General features: G+C 41.1%; 2 protein-coding genes across 2 annotated transcripts; one reads left to right on the plus strand and one right to left on the minus strand.

The window, feature by feature from the left end:
- Positions 1 to 1,129: 1,129 nt before the first annotated feature.
- Positions 1,130 to 8,600, minus strand: LOC132993631 (protein ELYS-like). The gene is made up of 17 exons (XM_061063566.1): positions 8,478 to 8,600; positions 8,290 to 8,379; positions 7,840 to 7,983; positions 7,596 to 7,754; positions 7,423 to 7,504; positions 7,127 to 7,316; positions 6,839 to 6,982; positions 6,191 to 6,381; positions 5,986 to 6,121; positions 5,832 to 5,895; positions 5,615 to 5,747; positions 5,359 to 5,530; positions 4,936 to 5,272; positions 4,506 to 4,597; positions 3,547 to 3,868; positions 2,702 to 2,808; positions 1,130 to 1,280 (listed from the first exon to the last, which is right to left on the minus strand). Exons 1-17 carry the CDS (start codon positions 8,566 to 8,568, stop codon positions 1,170 to 1,172), a joined length of 2,565 nt encoding a protein of 854 aa, XP_060919549.1. The 5' UTR covers positions 8,569 to 8,600; the 3' UTR covers positions 1,130 to 1,169.
- A 1,734-nt stretch (positions 8,601 to 10,334) lies between these two features.
- LOC132992751 (photoreceptor outer segment membrane glycoprotein 2-like) lies at positions 10,335 to 14,140 on the plus strand. Its single transcript, XM_061062235.1, has 3 exons — positions 10,335 to 11,140; positions 11,959 to 12,205; positions 13,205 to 14,140. The coding sequence occupies exons 1-3, from the start codon at positions 10,560 to 10,562 to the stop codon at positions 13,475 to 13,477; spliced, it is 1,101 nt and encodes a 366-aa protein (XP_060918218.1). The 5' UTR covers positions 10,335 to 10,559; the 3' UTR covers positions 13,478 to 14,140.
- The last annotated feature ends 56 nt before the right edge of the window (positions 14,141 to 14,196 follow it).

Below are 14,196 nucleotides of genomic sequence, written 5' to 3' on the forward strand. Positions count from 1 at the left end.
ATGTTTGTTTTTTTGCGGTCTTGGTGTGGAAGTATATTATTTTTGGAATTTCAGAGCTGGTTTGCTTTTCTTGCGTCACCAGGTATTGTTACTTATGTTTAATGCTACTTGGGTTTCTGGCAGCTATTTATTCTTTGGTGTTTGATAAGTTGTGGAAATGAAAGTTTCCTGTCCTAAATCATAATGCAGTTTAGATATGTTTGTTGCTGTGAGTATTGCATGTAAAGCTTCATAGTAATATCAAGGCACATAGCAGAAATAAAGGTGACCAATCTGTTGTCTCTGGCTGGACCCCAGCTGGTATCAGAGGTGCTGCCTCACCTGCGAGGTCATAAGGAAAGACCTTTCAGATTCAAAATTGTATCGTTTCCAAAAAAGCCTGCCCCCCTTCCACTAACAGGGTTCACCTCCACACACCCAACTCCAAACCACACTTTTAAATAATACAGCATGTGTGGGCTCCTGAACTGGGCACCCAGGGGAGACCCAGAGCAGAAGTGTGTCAGGCAGAAATATGTGTTAAGTTATTCACCCCCAGAACAGAGGAAGTAAGAGAGAGACCGAGAGAGGGAGGGAGGAAGATGCTAACCCAAATGCAATCCCTGGGCTCTGTGCAAATATGGGAAGCGATGGGCAGCAGAAAGCACTGGGAGGTCATCCATTTTTCATGAGATGCAATGGCAACAAAGCAAACATCCTCTTTTTTTTACGAAAGGAAGAATCATTTTCAAGGACACCACCACTGGGTTTTAAATGTAGTGCAGTCATGCTGCAAATGGTCCAACATGCATCTCTGTAATGTTGACCAGAATCATTTCAAATAAACAATATGTTAGACATTTTTACTGGATTTTTAATTAGAAAAAAGTCTTTAATTATTCATGTTGATCAATAATTCCTGAGAAATTCATTATTGAGTGAGTGTTTCTGACATGTAGTGTTACAGTTGAAGAAAAAGGGTGTGGCAGGACAACATGACTTGGACGGAGAGTCTGCTGTTGCCTTCACAGCGATCGGACAAGTTGATTGATGAGGAGAAAAAGTCAATATGTCGTATGTCGTAAGTGAGATCTTTTTAGTTAATCGCAGATCCAGATTTGGGAACAAAATGTAGCAAAAGAAAGATGTCAAATTAAAGTCTTCTCATAGACTCTATTGACACCCAATGTTCATGCTCTCTTCACTCGTTTTCCATTCCTCAATCGCGTCCTTCCACTTCTTATGGCACCCTGTGAACCCCTCCCAGAAGTGCTCCAACCTGCGGGCTCTTCTTTGTCTGCCTGTAATACAGAACAACGGCACAAACAGAAACAATTACAGCCTCATATCCTGGTCAGTGATGTGGAAGGCCCTGATGAAATATCCTGTACCCATTAATCTTTCCCCAGGGGGGGCAGGAGACTCAGAGCCCTGATTAAATGCTCCTAATAGAGGCCATTCGTCTCTGCTTGAATGTTGCATGTTTCAACCCTGTAACATCACCAAACATGGAAACTCCCTTCCTCTGTCTATGCAAATATTGGCATTTTCATAAAGAAGGCAAAGTTGATTATATTTCATTACGGATATTATCTTTTGGAGCATGCATGATCTCTTTGTGCGATTCTAGGGTATGATCGATGAAATTGTTTACACCACAGCAAATATCTATATTTACAACTGTGTCACAACAAACATCATAAACAGCCATGCATGAGGCCATAAGGGACGAGATCAAAATGTATACACTAAAATATGCCTAATACCAGGATTATTTTTTAATCTTAGCCACTCTAAGAATAAATAGATGACAGCTTGATTAAGGCATTAAATGCCATTACTTTTCACACATTAGTCATTTTTATCATTAAGTGACATTTCTGGCCTGGATATTAGTGAACACAATCAGATAACACTAACAGCACTTCTTTCAAATACAACCTCCCTGTGAGCTAATGAAGGTAATGCATTTACTACAACCTCGGCTTGCACTAACAACCTAAATGGATGGGCTGTGATACACACACGCACGCACACGCACGCACACGCACACACACACACACACACACACACTCACTCTCTGTTTGTACAGTAGAGGCTAGTCAGGGTCAATGTTTAATTATCCTACATTAGCATGGCCTAATTATGTTTCACCTGCCAAGCTCCATATGGTCCCCAATTCTGAACATAACAATTAGGTGACTGCATCCCAATGTTACAGTTATCCAATGAAACCTCAGTAAAACAATTATCTGGTCATATCCGAACAACATTACTGCAGCGTTTAGCAGTGTCATGTTCAGGTCGATGTAGGATTATGCGATATAAAAAGAACTACATCACAATCTGTTTGTGTGTTCTTGACCAAAAATGGAAACATGTTAGTCAACTCTACGCACATGTCTCTCCCTAAAAGTGATTCATATCCTCTGAAATGTGGCCTGTTGTATTTTGAGAATGACATCATTGCAGGCGGATTTCTTCAAAGCAGAAGTGTTTATGCTGGAGGACAGGAGAAAAGAGGGATGAAGGGTAGTAAAGAGGGCACCTGCTGGGTTGTGATGAAGCTAAATCCTCAGGGATCAGAAATGAGATCATCCAAATCAGAGATGCTGTCAGAAATGTCTTTAACTGGAACAACAGTGACCCCTACAGCTCAGACTGGCTGCTCATGATAATGCATCACAGTTGTTATACAGCATGGATCAGAAGAATACAATACCTGTGTGCCTTCTTTGTTTTCTCCTCTTTGCTTTGCAGTGAAGTCCATAAAGTTAAGCAGACTTTGGGAGAATGGTTGGCACAGTGTAAGAGGAGGAGTCTTATTATCTGTAAATGAACAGAAAACAAAATGTTAAATGACAAAGTGCAGAAATTCTCAAATGTTCTTTTCTTTATCTTTATATATAGACATAGAAAATCTGTTCTTGTGATTGTTTGCATCATTACACCACTGTACCACTTTAACCCTCATCACAATGACAAGGTTGGGGCATCAGCGGTGGGCAATAGGCCGTGTATCCCCAAGGCTCAGCCTTACATCAGCACAGCAGATGGAAGGAGGTGGTGGTAGACAGTTCACCCCCCGTAGAAATCACAGATGAGGGAGGGAGGGAGGGAGGGAGGGAGGGGGAGAGTTGTTTTCTGGGTGACTGACTGCTGCTGCAAGGTTAAGGGAACCAATCTCTGACACCTCACTTCCTCACAAATTCCCCACCATCCCCGCCCCGCCTAGCAGCCACGACCCCCTGCCTTTTCTACATGAATCTGTGTGCTGCATCCCACAGTGAGCTGCAGCCCCTCTGACATGAATTTATGTCTGACCAGAAAACAAACACACAAATTATTTAGCTTTAGAATAATAATAGCGTTGAAACAAGTGGAGTTTTCAATTAGCATGTTGCTGAACACCTCTTGCTATGTTTTATGGACTGTAATGTAAATAATGCAATTTGTGGCATGTACTTTATTGTCCAGAATGATTGCTGTACACCTTATGTTTGCAGAATTACACAGCACTCGATTGTTTTTCTCAAAAAATATAAAGCAAATTGTAGAATTCTATACCTGACTTAATTGCTGCTCCACCTTTTTCCTGCTCCTGTTTCAACAAGTTCCCCATATCACTGTGATCCACACAGCGGTCATCACAGTAAGCTCCTGGAGAGCTTTCATTAGTGGTGTCAGATGGAGCAGAGGTGGTTTGTATGTCACAGGTTGGGCCGGGGGTCCAGGAGACCTGAAGGGAGATATCCTGCAGACTCGTCACTGCTGAGGCCCTTGAGCCCCTCACATGGGGATCCTCTGGCAGCAGACTCTGATGAAGGTCAGTCAGCAGGTCCTGAGTGGTTTCAAACATGGCACAGTCGTGGTCATGGTCATTCTCTCTCTGAACACACACAGTTAAAAACATCACACATGAAAAAAACACACACTGTGATAATCAACCTACAGCAGGACCATTCCATTTTATTTTTCTAAGTCTTTTGTTTATTTGCACTACTCTTTGGCCCCTGGTCTGTGAGTAACATAATCTTGTTCAGCTGTATACCTATATGTGGATGAATGACAATGAAGTGGAGTTTAAATGATGTCTTTTCGAGTCCTTTTTGAAAAACTTGAAATGCAAAGTTAACACAAACATTTGCTCTTGCAGACCTCTAAAGCTAGCATTTAAATGTGTCAATAACTCCCTTTTTAATCATAGAAGACAAACAGGTTGTCGTTTTAAGGGACAGCATCTTTTTAACTCTAAAAACTAAAAGCTAAAATGCTTGAAATACAACTAATAAAATAATGATCTGTAAAAGAAAAAACATTGTACTGACAAATAAACTGATGACTGCATCGTATGACTGTGTTACTAGGTTGATAGGCAACATCTCGTAATGAAAGAAACCTTTTGTTAGGATTTTTTTAAATTATTTTTTCATAATCAATTATTAGATACATGATAATTAATAAAGGGACACAATAAGTTCAAGCTCTGACTTTTTTCTGTTAAATTCAAATAGATTTTTTTGTACCTCATTGACATCCTTATTCAGTGAGCGGTCAGAAGAGATGCAGTCTGATTGGTCCTTAAGTGCAACAGCAGAGGCCAACAGATCAGGGACATCTGGGGGACCAGAAATAATTTCTTCAGACAGGTGAGGAGAGACTGTTAATCTCCACCTAGGTCTCACAGATTATGCACTGATTGGCTATTTCTATTGCTATAGAGCAAAGGGGAGGGGGGGGGGGGGGGGGGCATCCTTACATTTATTTTTCTGGTTTTTCACTCTTCCTATTAACAGGAAGAGTTTAAATCAATGAAGATCCAGAAACTGAGAGAGTCCTTGCTTGAATACACCAGTCTCATCAACATCTTCGTCCACTTCTAGTTCAGGGTTGTAGTTAATTTTCTGCCTCCTAATACAAATGCTGTGCAAATCATAATCTAAAACAAAATCTCACCTTCAGCAGAAAGTAAAAGACCGTCTTTGTCCAAGCTGCTGAGTAAAACAGGGTGTGTGGCGCCATCTAGTGTCACCATCATCTCTGAGCAGCTTGGCAAGGCCTCAGCAGATGAAGGGGTTCTGCTGTCTCTCTCAACATCTTCCTCGTCCCCGCTTTGGTTCTCTCCATCAGCGAGGAGAGAGGAGATCCTCTGCATGGTCAAGGTGCTTTTAAACACATAAGGAGCACCCCAACTCAGCAGAGGCAGGGAGGAGGCCGAGGTGAAGGATGAGAGAGACTCTGAGTCCAGATCCAGAGAGGAGGAAATGTGAACATGTGACTCATCAGGCTGCTGCTGAGAGAGAGAGGGATACAGATAAGAGGAATCATTTCAAATACAATTCAAGTCAGCTATATTTTAGCCATGAGAGTGAAAATTACATTATGAAGAGGCAGTTTCTCTTCTGGCTCATCTGGATGTGCCGCTTGCTCTGTTTCTTCTAGTACAGCCACGGGGGATGGGCTAGCGGTGAGACGATGGACAGCCTGGGTTGAGAGGAATATCTCTCTGTTGTTTGATTTTTCTTCTGTGTGTTCAGGCCACAGCCACTCACTATAAAAAAAACAGGAACATGAGTCATCTTAGGCCCTGCAGACATCTCAATAAAATCTTACTCTTGTCCTATTTCCTCATTACCTCATCCCTGGATGTGGCCTTCTCACTTCCATCGCAGCCTCTCTGAGAAGTTGGATCAGTTCCTCTGAGGACACTGTGTTGACACTCTGAGCCTGATACAGTTTGGCAGACAACGGGCAGGGAAGCCTTTCTTCTGTAAAGTTAACTTCAATTCAATTACAGGCATGTTAATCTTTCATAATTCCATCTAATATTTATTTAATTCAATCTGTTTTACGTTTCCCTTTGAGTGGCATCTGTGACCCTGTAGTCTCAGTCTCTTCAACTCTGTCTCCTTCACCCTGATAAACATATTCAGAGAAAATGCTGTTATTTTGAGGCTGAATATTTTAAGTACATGTGCTTGGCTGTATTACAACAGATGTACTCACATCGTATCCTGCAGGAATGTACTTCAAAGCCTCTGCACACAAACCAAGTCCATTACAAGCCTGGAGAAAGTACAGCACCATGTTGTCGCTCTCTGTGTGGCCTCTCTTCAGCAGAGTCCAGGCGTCAGACACACAGCTGGACAGAGAGACAATGTCATTACCTAATGAAATGTAATTATTAACCCTTTAGTGTGCCAGAAGGTACCTGTTTTGAAGTAGCACCCTTGCACAGAGCTTAGCATCCTCCACACTCTGTACTGGTGGTTTGGCCCAGTGAAGGTACCTTAATGCTAACTGAGGCTGCTTCCTGGTTAGCAGAGAGCGGATGATGCATCGGTGCTGCCACAGGAACCCAGGGACAGCAGCTTTGGGACTCAGTAACAGCTCCATGGCGGCCTGACCAAAAAGCACAATTTTGTTATATGATACATCTATAAAATATGAATATAACTACTTTGTATAACACTAGAGATTCTTTTCCCTTCAAATCAAAGGCTAAAACATTTGGTGAAACTCTCTTCACTGTCAATATAATGAAATTACCTATGTGATTAAATAATTCTTATCATCCATGACAGTATGTCCTTCATCATACTGTAACAGAGCTACACTGAAATAGCTTCTTAAATGTGGACAGAGTGTAGCCGTAGCACATTAATCATATGCGCTTCTCAAGCGGGCCCATTACTGTCACCTGCAGACCATTATGGCTGCTGAAACAAGGACGCTAATGTAATCAACAAGATGGTTAACTGGCCCTGGAACTGCACTCAAGTTCTTTTCAATGACTTCAATCAAAATGTGAATCAGTCACTCGTTTAAAAAAAAATCCATTTAGCTTCCTGGTGGGTACCTTGATGTGGCCGTGATCTAGCATCCAGAAAGCTCGGATCTGTTGGGAAGAACTGGAGGGAATAGTGAAAGCCTTGCAGAACGACTGGAGGAGGTCGTCTTTGCACTGCAGGAATTTGGCAATGTCCAGGACAAAGTACATGAGCTGTGACGCACAAAGGTTAAGAACTACAAATACAGAACCTGAATGATGATATATTTATATGTACAGTATTTTTCTTAAAGACAGAGCACGATAGAATACATACAGATGTGTAGCATGCTCTACATTTTCTGTTTGAGTGGATACAAGAGCTTGGACGGACAGGTTGTCAATATGAGGCACCATCACAAGCTTAAGCAGGGCCTGCAGGTTCGGAGGAGGATAGTACTGCTCCGTGCAATCTTCAGTTATCCACATGCAGCCATGTTGTCTGTCCAGCTGAGTCACCATCCCCTGAATCAAGGACACAAGTCTTTCCGTTTGTCCCGCCTTGAAGCTGGACAAATGTAAGAATACAGAAGAGCAAAAAGAAGGAAAATTAAGAAGACAAATAAACACAAATACCTCAGAATTTCTTCATTAAATCAAATTTTCCAAGTTACCCAGGTGTCTCTAGACAGGCTTTCCGATGGCTTTGATCCATGTCCCTCCACATCTGGGTGATTCGTTTCACCTCATGAGCCTCTGACAGCCGCAGAGAACAGAGGAACTTTTAGAGGTGTCATAAGAGTTTATCATGGCAATATAATGTAATGTTTGTGTGATCAAAATGTACCGGGGTACTTTGGCAGAAGCCCCATGATGCCCCACCACTGAACCAGCCGTCCCAGCCAGATGTGTTGCTTTAGAGCCCTGTGCTCTCTGTTCCAGCAGCCCTGTTTAACATCTGAGGAGCTGAATGTGTCCCTGCAGACCACACATGGGACCCCAACACCTAAAAAAAAGAAAAATCATAAACATTTACATTCTACTAAATTATGTTAAAATATCAGAAAGGTTAGGACAGCAATTGTGTGCACCGTGCCAGAGGTGTGCAGAGCCGAGCTGCCGTCTTGCCCAATGGGCGAGCGTGAGCAGGTTCCTCAGTTTTTGCAGCAGCACGTGAACTCTGGAGAAAGAGCTGCGGTCCAGAAACATCCACAGGCCATGACAACGGCTGAAGCCTGGGAGATGACACAAGAGATACAAAGATCATGAGTGTGAACATTTCAAATATTACTATCAGTTCAATTGAGTTCAGTTTTTTTTATTTCAACCAAAATTTAAAAAGTATAACACACACACAAGGAGAGTGTATAAATATAAAAAAGTGTGTTCGTGTGGTAAACCCAATGAACACTAAAACGTTTAAAAATATGTGTAATTATAGACTTCACAAAAGAATGTAGACCAAATTGATTGATGTCCATGTTGAAAAAAACCAACAAATATAATTTGTGAAAGGAAGGTGAAGGTTAACAAGTTCTTACAAAGGGTTAAGAACTCCTTTTTGACAAACTCAGACGTCCTCTGCACCCAGCAGCTGAAAGCCTGCAGGGTTTCCTCTGTGTCAGCTTCTCCTGGGTGTGATTAGAGAGAGACATGTGAGTAAAACAAAGAATTCATGAAGGAGGGGACAGGACTACTGTTTTATTGCAGTTTAATGATCCTGGTTTACCTTCAGCGGTAAGTTTCCTGAGCCAGCGGATGATGGCTCTGATGTTGTTGCTGGAAAACGCCTCTGACCACTGGCTCTCTGAATCCAGCATGGTGCCCTCAGCCTGAGCCTGTTTACATGGAATCAAGGCACCATTCATGAAATAGATCCCGACACCTATGGCTAACTTTAGAAACAGAAATGCTGATTTATGAAAACATCAATGGTAACCCTAGCCTATGAGAGGTATGCAGGGTGTCTCAATAAGAGGTCACATAACTTGACTTGAGGAAATTCTGTCTTTTGACACATTTCCACACCGATTAAGAAGACATCCCAGCATGTGTGTCATTTCTTAAGGAGCCTTCATATAGCATAGCATTTTTTTCAACACTTACCTGAAGACGTGGTTTAATTGTCCTGCAGCTACATTAACCTCACTCTTGGTCCTAGCAGCCCTGTGCACCGTGTGGGTCGGTGTCCTGCCCTGTGGATTTGCCGACTGGCCTGGTGGCTACAGTAACGCGCTCTTCTTACACAAGCTACTTTGGTACATGTTAATCCTCTAATCTCCCTCTCAGTTAACATTTCATTGGCTGACTTGCAGTGAGTTTGTGAGTGTGTACATGTGTTAAATTGATTTAATTGGAAACAAACCAGGTGAGGTCAGCAGGGGTGACAGAATAGCAGCAGTGACCGTCTTAATATGACAAAGTTTATTAAACCTTCCAAACTCTATATGGTTCGTTTGGCTGCACCCTGCCAGTGATGTCACACGTTTTTTTACAACATATAGGCCACACGCTTTGGAAACAGAACAGCAACAATTGGTCGTTGACTTAAAACGATGACAAGATATTTTGATTGAAAGTCACATCATTTATGTCGAAACTCTGGGGATTCTGGAGCGGTACGTCAGACTAAAGTTAAGATTTAAAGAAACTACTGAAATCAGAGAATCCTTTTTTTTTCTTTTTCTTTTTAAATAAATGGGAAAATATATAAATATGTGAATTTGTTATGTTGTTCTATTTAGCATTAACCATGGACATTTCCAACAGTAGAGGGCAGTGCACATATTGTTTGGCTTTGTTCATATCTGTGTCGGTGTGCGTTCACCTCCAGTTGAACCTTTGGCCTATTTACTTCTTCAGCTCTAGAGTGGTCTTCAAAACAAGCTGCAGATGTTTGTTAGCACGTTGAAGTCTTTAATGTTGATTTTATTTATTTAAAATTGTATCAGGTTTTTTTCATAATTTTTCTTTTTATGCTTAGACATAACGGCTTGACTAAAATATTATGGTAATGTTGTAGATACTTGGGATTAACAACATATCCCTAATAAAGTTGTAAATTATTACTTTTTTGAGAACAAAAACTTTTGAGACAAATAAAAACACACAAACACGCAAACAATGGCTCCGGCCATTAGTCTCACTGTGTTCAGACAGTTGGATTTGCGTAGGTAGCAGAAGGTAGGTCCAAATCCCCCGCAGGGCCTCTTTAATGATTAAAAGGGATTAAAAGGAGGGTCAGGATTTGGCTGCTAGTCCCACTCTGATGCTGCTGTGGCTGCCTTCATAGCATCCGTGTCACTACTACCACTCAGACATGGACACTTGGACTATATCTGAGGACAACAGCAAGAAGAAGAGCTAAAAAAAACAAGAGGAAAATGAATGAAGGAGAATGATGAGCAGGATATGCCTGGTACAGTGGACTTTTCTAGCTGCTGTTTTATTCTGCTAGATATTTATTATATTCTATCTAATTCATCGGGTCTTTTTTCTTGACACAAGTGCTAAAATCACCGGATGTCAAGGGACATTTTTCTGTTTAGTAATCATCTTGCTGATTCTTACATGCTGGTAAAAAAAAAAGTATAACCAAAATGCAGCATCTACAACATATCAGTCATGACTACCAGGCTAAGCTGCTTATGAGCGGACCTTCAGAAAATTGTAAAACCAATCCCACGCCCCTTGGTCGTCCACACTCCCTGGAGGATAACCTGTTCCTTTCCCCTGCTCTACCTGTCTTCCACCCTTAATCCCCCCCACCCCCCGGACTTAAAAGAAAACGTACAGCTGGGACATATAAACGATGGCGGTTTGGAGAGTGAAGTTCACAAAAACTAAGAGGGACAAGCTAGCGCAGGTTCTTTGGATCCTGAACTGGTTCTCTGTATTAACGGGGGCAATCCTCTTCAGCTTGGGGATCTTCCTAAAGGTGGAGCTCAACAAGCAAGAAGAGATGATGGCTGATAGGGACATTCATTACGTGCCCAACATGCTGATTGCTGTGGGCCTCATCGCCTGTGCCATAAACTTTCTGGGAGGGAAGATCTGCTACGACTGCGTGGACACCAACAAGTTCCTGCGCTGGAAGCTGATTATGTTGCCCTACATCATCTTCACCTTCTTCTTCACTTTCTGCGTGCTGGTGGGGGCTCTGATGTGTTACACCATGCGTGGGGAGCTGGAGGAATCATTGAACCTGGGGCTGACACAGGCCATGAAGTTCTATAAGGACACAGACACCCCGGGACGATGCTTCCTGAAGCGTACAGTGGATATACTGCAGATAGAGTTCCAGTGCTGTGGGAACAATGGATATAAAGACTGGTTTCAAATCCAGTGGATCAGCAACCGATACCTGGATATGACCCACAAAGACGTGGCGGAGTAAGTGCAATCTATATGAATGAATCTATATGATAAAAGATTTAAAACATTAAATGTTCTTCAAGTTATGTTATAAAAACGAGCTAAACCATTTTTTATTCAAATATTTTTGATTAAATAATAAAAATAGACATTTTCAAATTACGGACGAGTATTTGGTAGAGCATTCCAGCCCCTTGTTTTTGAACTTAATAAAAGGTTACACTTGTAGGTAGAACAATATAACATCATCATTCATTATTATTGTCTTATCAGCTGAAATAAGATGAAAACGAAGTAGGTATCAAGTACTTGCAAGACATAAAGCAGTTTAAAAAGGCTGGATTATGCAGAAATAGAAATAATGGATAAGTAATGACATTATGTTAACGTCTATGTACTTCTGAAGAGCATTATTGCCCCATAAGACATAAGCCTTGATCCCATTCATAGCCTGCGAGTGCCTGTCAGTTATAATTATGAGATAATAAAGTATTATAAAAAATATTACAAGATACAACATTGAATCTCATTATTATTACATATTTCTGATATTATTGCCTTTTATCTCATAATTCTGATTTCTGTTTCTTGTAAAATTGCACCATGTCTCATAATGCATACTTTTATCTCAGAATTTGGACTTAATACCTCAAAACTATGACTTTCTCTTTCATAGTTAGGATTTTAATCTCATGATTATTAAGCGTCTTTCTCTGGGGTTGCATCTATTTTTCCTGACAAGGCTAAGTTGTCATCTTGTTTTATATTATTTCTGATGGCAATATTGGCTTCTACACACCCACCTTGAGTTTCTCCCTCGTTTTCCTGCTCTGTAGCCGGTTAAGAAGTAATGTGGAGGGAAAGTACCTGATGGATGGAGTCCCCTTCAGCTGCTGTAACATTGACTCCCCCCGGCCCTGCATCCAGCAGCAGATCACCAACAACTCGGCTCATTTTAACTACGAGCACCAGACGGAGGAGCTCAACCTGAGGATGAAGGGCTGCCGACAGGCGCTGCTGGACTACTTCACCCACATCATGCAGTCCATTGGCCTCACCGTCCTCATCATCTGGCTGTTTGAGGTTAGGAGACATAGCCACAAGTTCACAAAACACAGCTATTTTAGAGGGTGGCTTCAAGAGTCATATCACTCACACATGATTTACACATTAAATAAACCTGCTGTTGAAGTTGTAGCCTTCTGGTGGACTAGTTTGACAAAGGCGTGACGTAAATGTCGCCACAGTCTTTAAAAGGAGTAGAATTAGGGGTTTGAATTAGGAAGCTTTGAGTCTCACACACAGAAACTTTTTTTTTTATGTATGAAGAGTTGCAGAGGTCGGAGAGATGCTAGTTTATCATTGCTCACCTCACTGTCCTACCAAAACATTCTGTTGTCGCTTTGGATTATGGGAAATGTAGGCCCAAGGGTTTGACAAGGAAGGGAAATACCTCAAATTCTAATACATATAGCCAGTGGCTTCTACAACCACTGTTTCAATAACTTTATCAACTGAGGAAGTCTTTTTACTCATATATTTAATAAAATAATCTCCATTTGAAGACATTTAAACTTTTAAACTTTAGCCTGAGTTGCATATATCATATATCAAACTGTATTGTGGGCTCATGTTTTTTGTATGGGTGGGATATGTATGTATATATGTGTTGTGTTTGTATGTATGCTGGCTGCTGGAACACCTACATTTCCCTGCTGGGATGAATAAAGTATATCTTATCTTATCTTATTTTATCTGATTTAATACCAACATAGGCTTTGTCTTTCTCTTAAAAGAGTTGTCAGGTGGAAGGTGACACCCTAACCTGTGCATTAAAACCTTAAAACTGTAAACTCACTTTGAGTTCTAGCTGTAAGCTTAAAATCTCACCTTTTGTACCTGTGAGTCATCCACAATCCCTTGCTGTTTATTCCATACCTGTAACACAGCTGCAGATACGAAACAGAAATACAATTACATAAGAATGAATGAAGTAAAACAAACAAAACTCGACTTATTTGATCAGATGTACTATGATGTGTGTTATGATGCAACTGCCATGCTTCTGTCTCTATGTCTCAGCTGTCAGTGTTGACGGGGGTTCGTTTCCTCCAAACCTCTCTGGAAAATGTGCTGAAACAGGGGGACCCCGATTCTGAATCTGACGGCTGGCTGCTAGAAAACAGCTTTATGGAGACGGCCCGCACCAACCTGAACATCATCAAGAGCCTCGGCAAGAGCAACCAGATAGACGAAGGAAACAATGGAGACCCCAACATCAACGTCCCCTCAACCTCTATAGCAAACTACGGGCCAGATAATGTACCGCCGAAGGAAGCACCTGAAGCCAGTTGATTGTTGTCAGGCCTCAGTGGAAAACATCCCTGAAGGCCTTCATCCAAACTCTTACTAGAGTTTTACAGTTTCAATGTACAGATTTTTTTGGTGTAAATCAGGAAATATAAACGAGAAAGATACCTATATAAAACCAAATATATGATCTATTTCCTTGAATGACAGTGAACATCTTTTCCAAAATAAGGATACATTTTTTCTGTTTACAACCACTTTTCTAACCTGTTACAATCAGCATGACATCAACCCTAAATAACCATGACTGCAAAAAACTATTTTGTACAATTGTACAAATCTGTACTGTAATCTGTTGTTTACAAATCATATCTTGTTGCCTGAGTATCTTGTTGTTTCCCAACAAAGATCTTCTAAACACACTTTGGCTCCAGCTCCTGAGTCGAAATGACCTCTACAGAAAATGCAGTAAAAAGAGATTTAAATGATTATAACAACAATAAGTAGTTCATAGATGTGAGGGTGATTCAGCCCTAATTTAAATAACTCTTGCAGTACAAACCCTGGCAGATCATGATGAGGAATTTGACATCAGTGTTGTGTTACAAATAGTGTTTTTTGTAACTTTTCTGTTGCTTTCAGCCTGACTAGCAGAAGTATCTATGGTAGCATAACAACAGGATACATATATTCTATGATTGCTCTCAAATGAGTTAAAGCACATAACCAGACTGTGAAGTAATTTATTACTCAAAATCAATCAA

Source organism: Labrus mixtus, chromosome 18 (assembly GCF_963584025.1).
Source record: "Labrus mixtus chromosome 18, fLabMix1.1, whole genome shotgun sequence".
Taxonomy (NCBI): domain Eukaryota; kingdom Metazoa; phylum Chordata; class Actinopteri; order Labriformes; family Labridae; genus Labrus; species Labrus mixtus.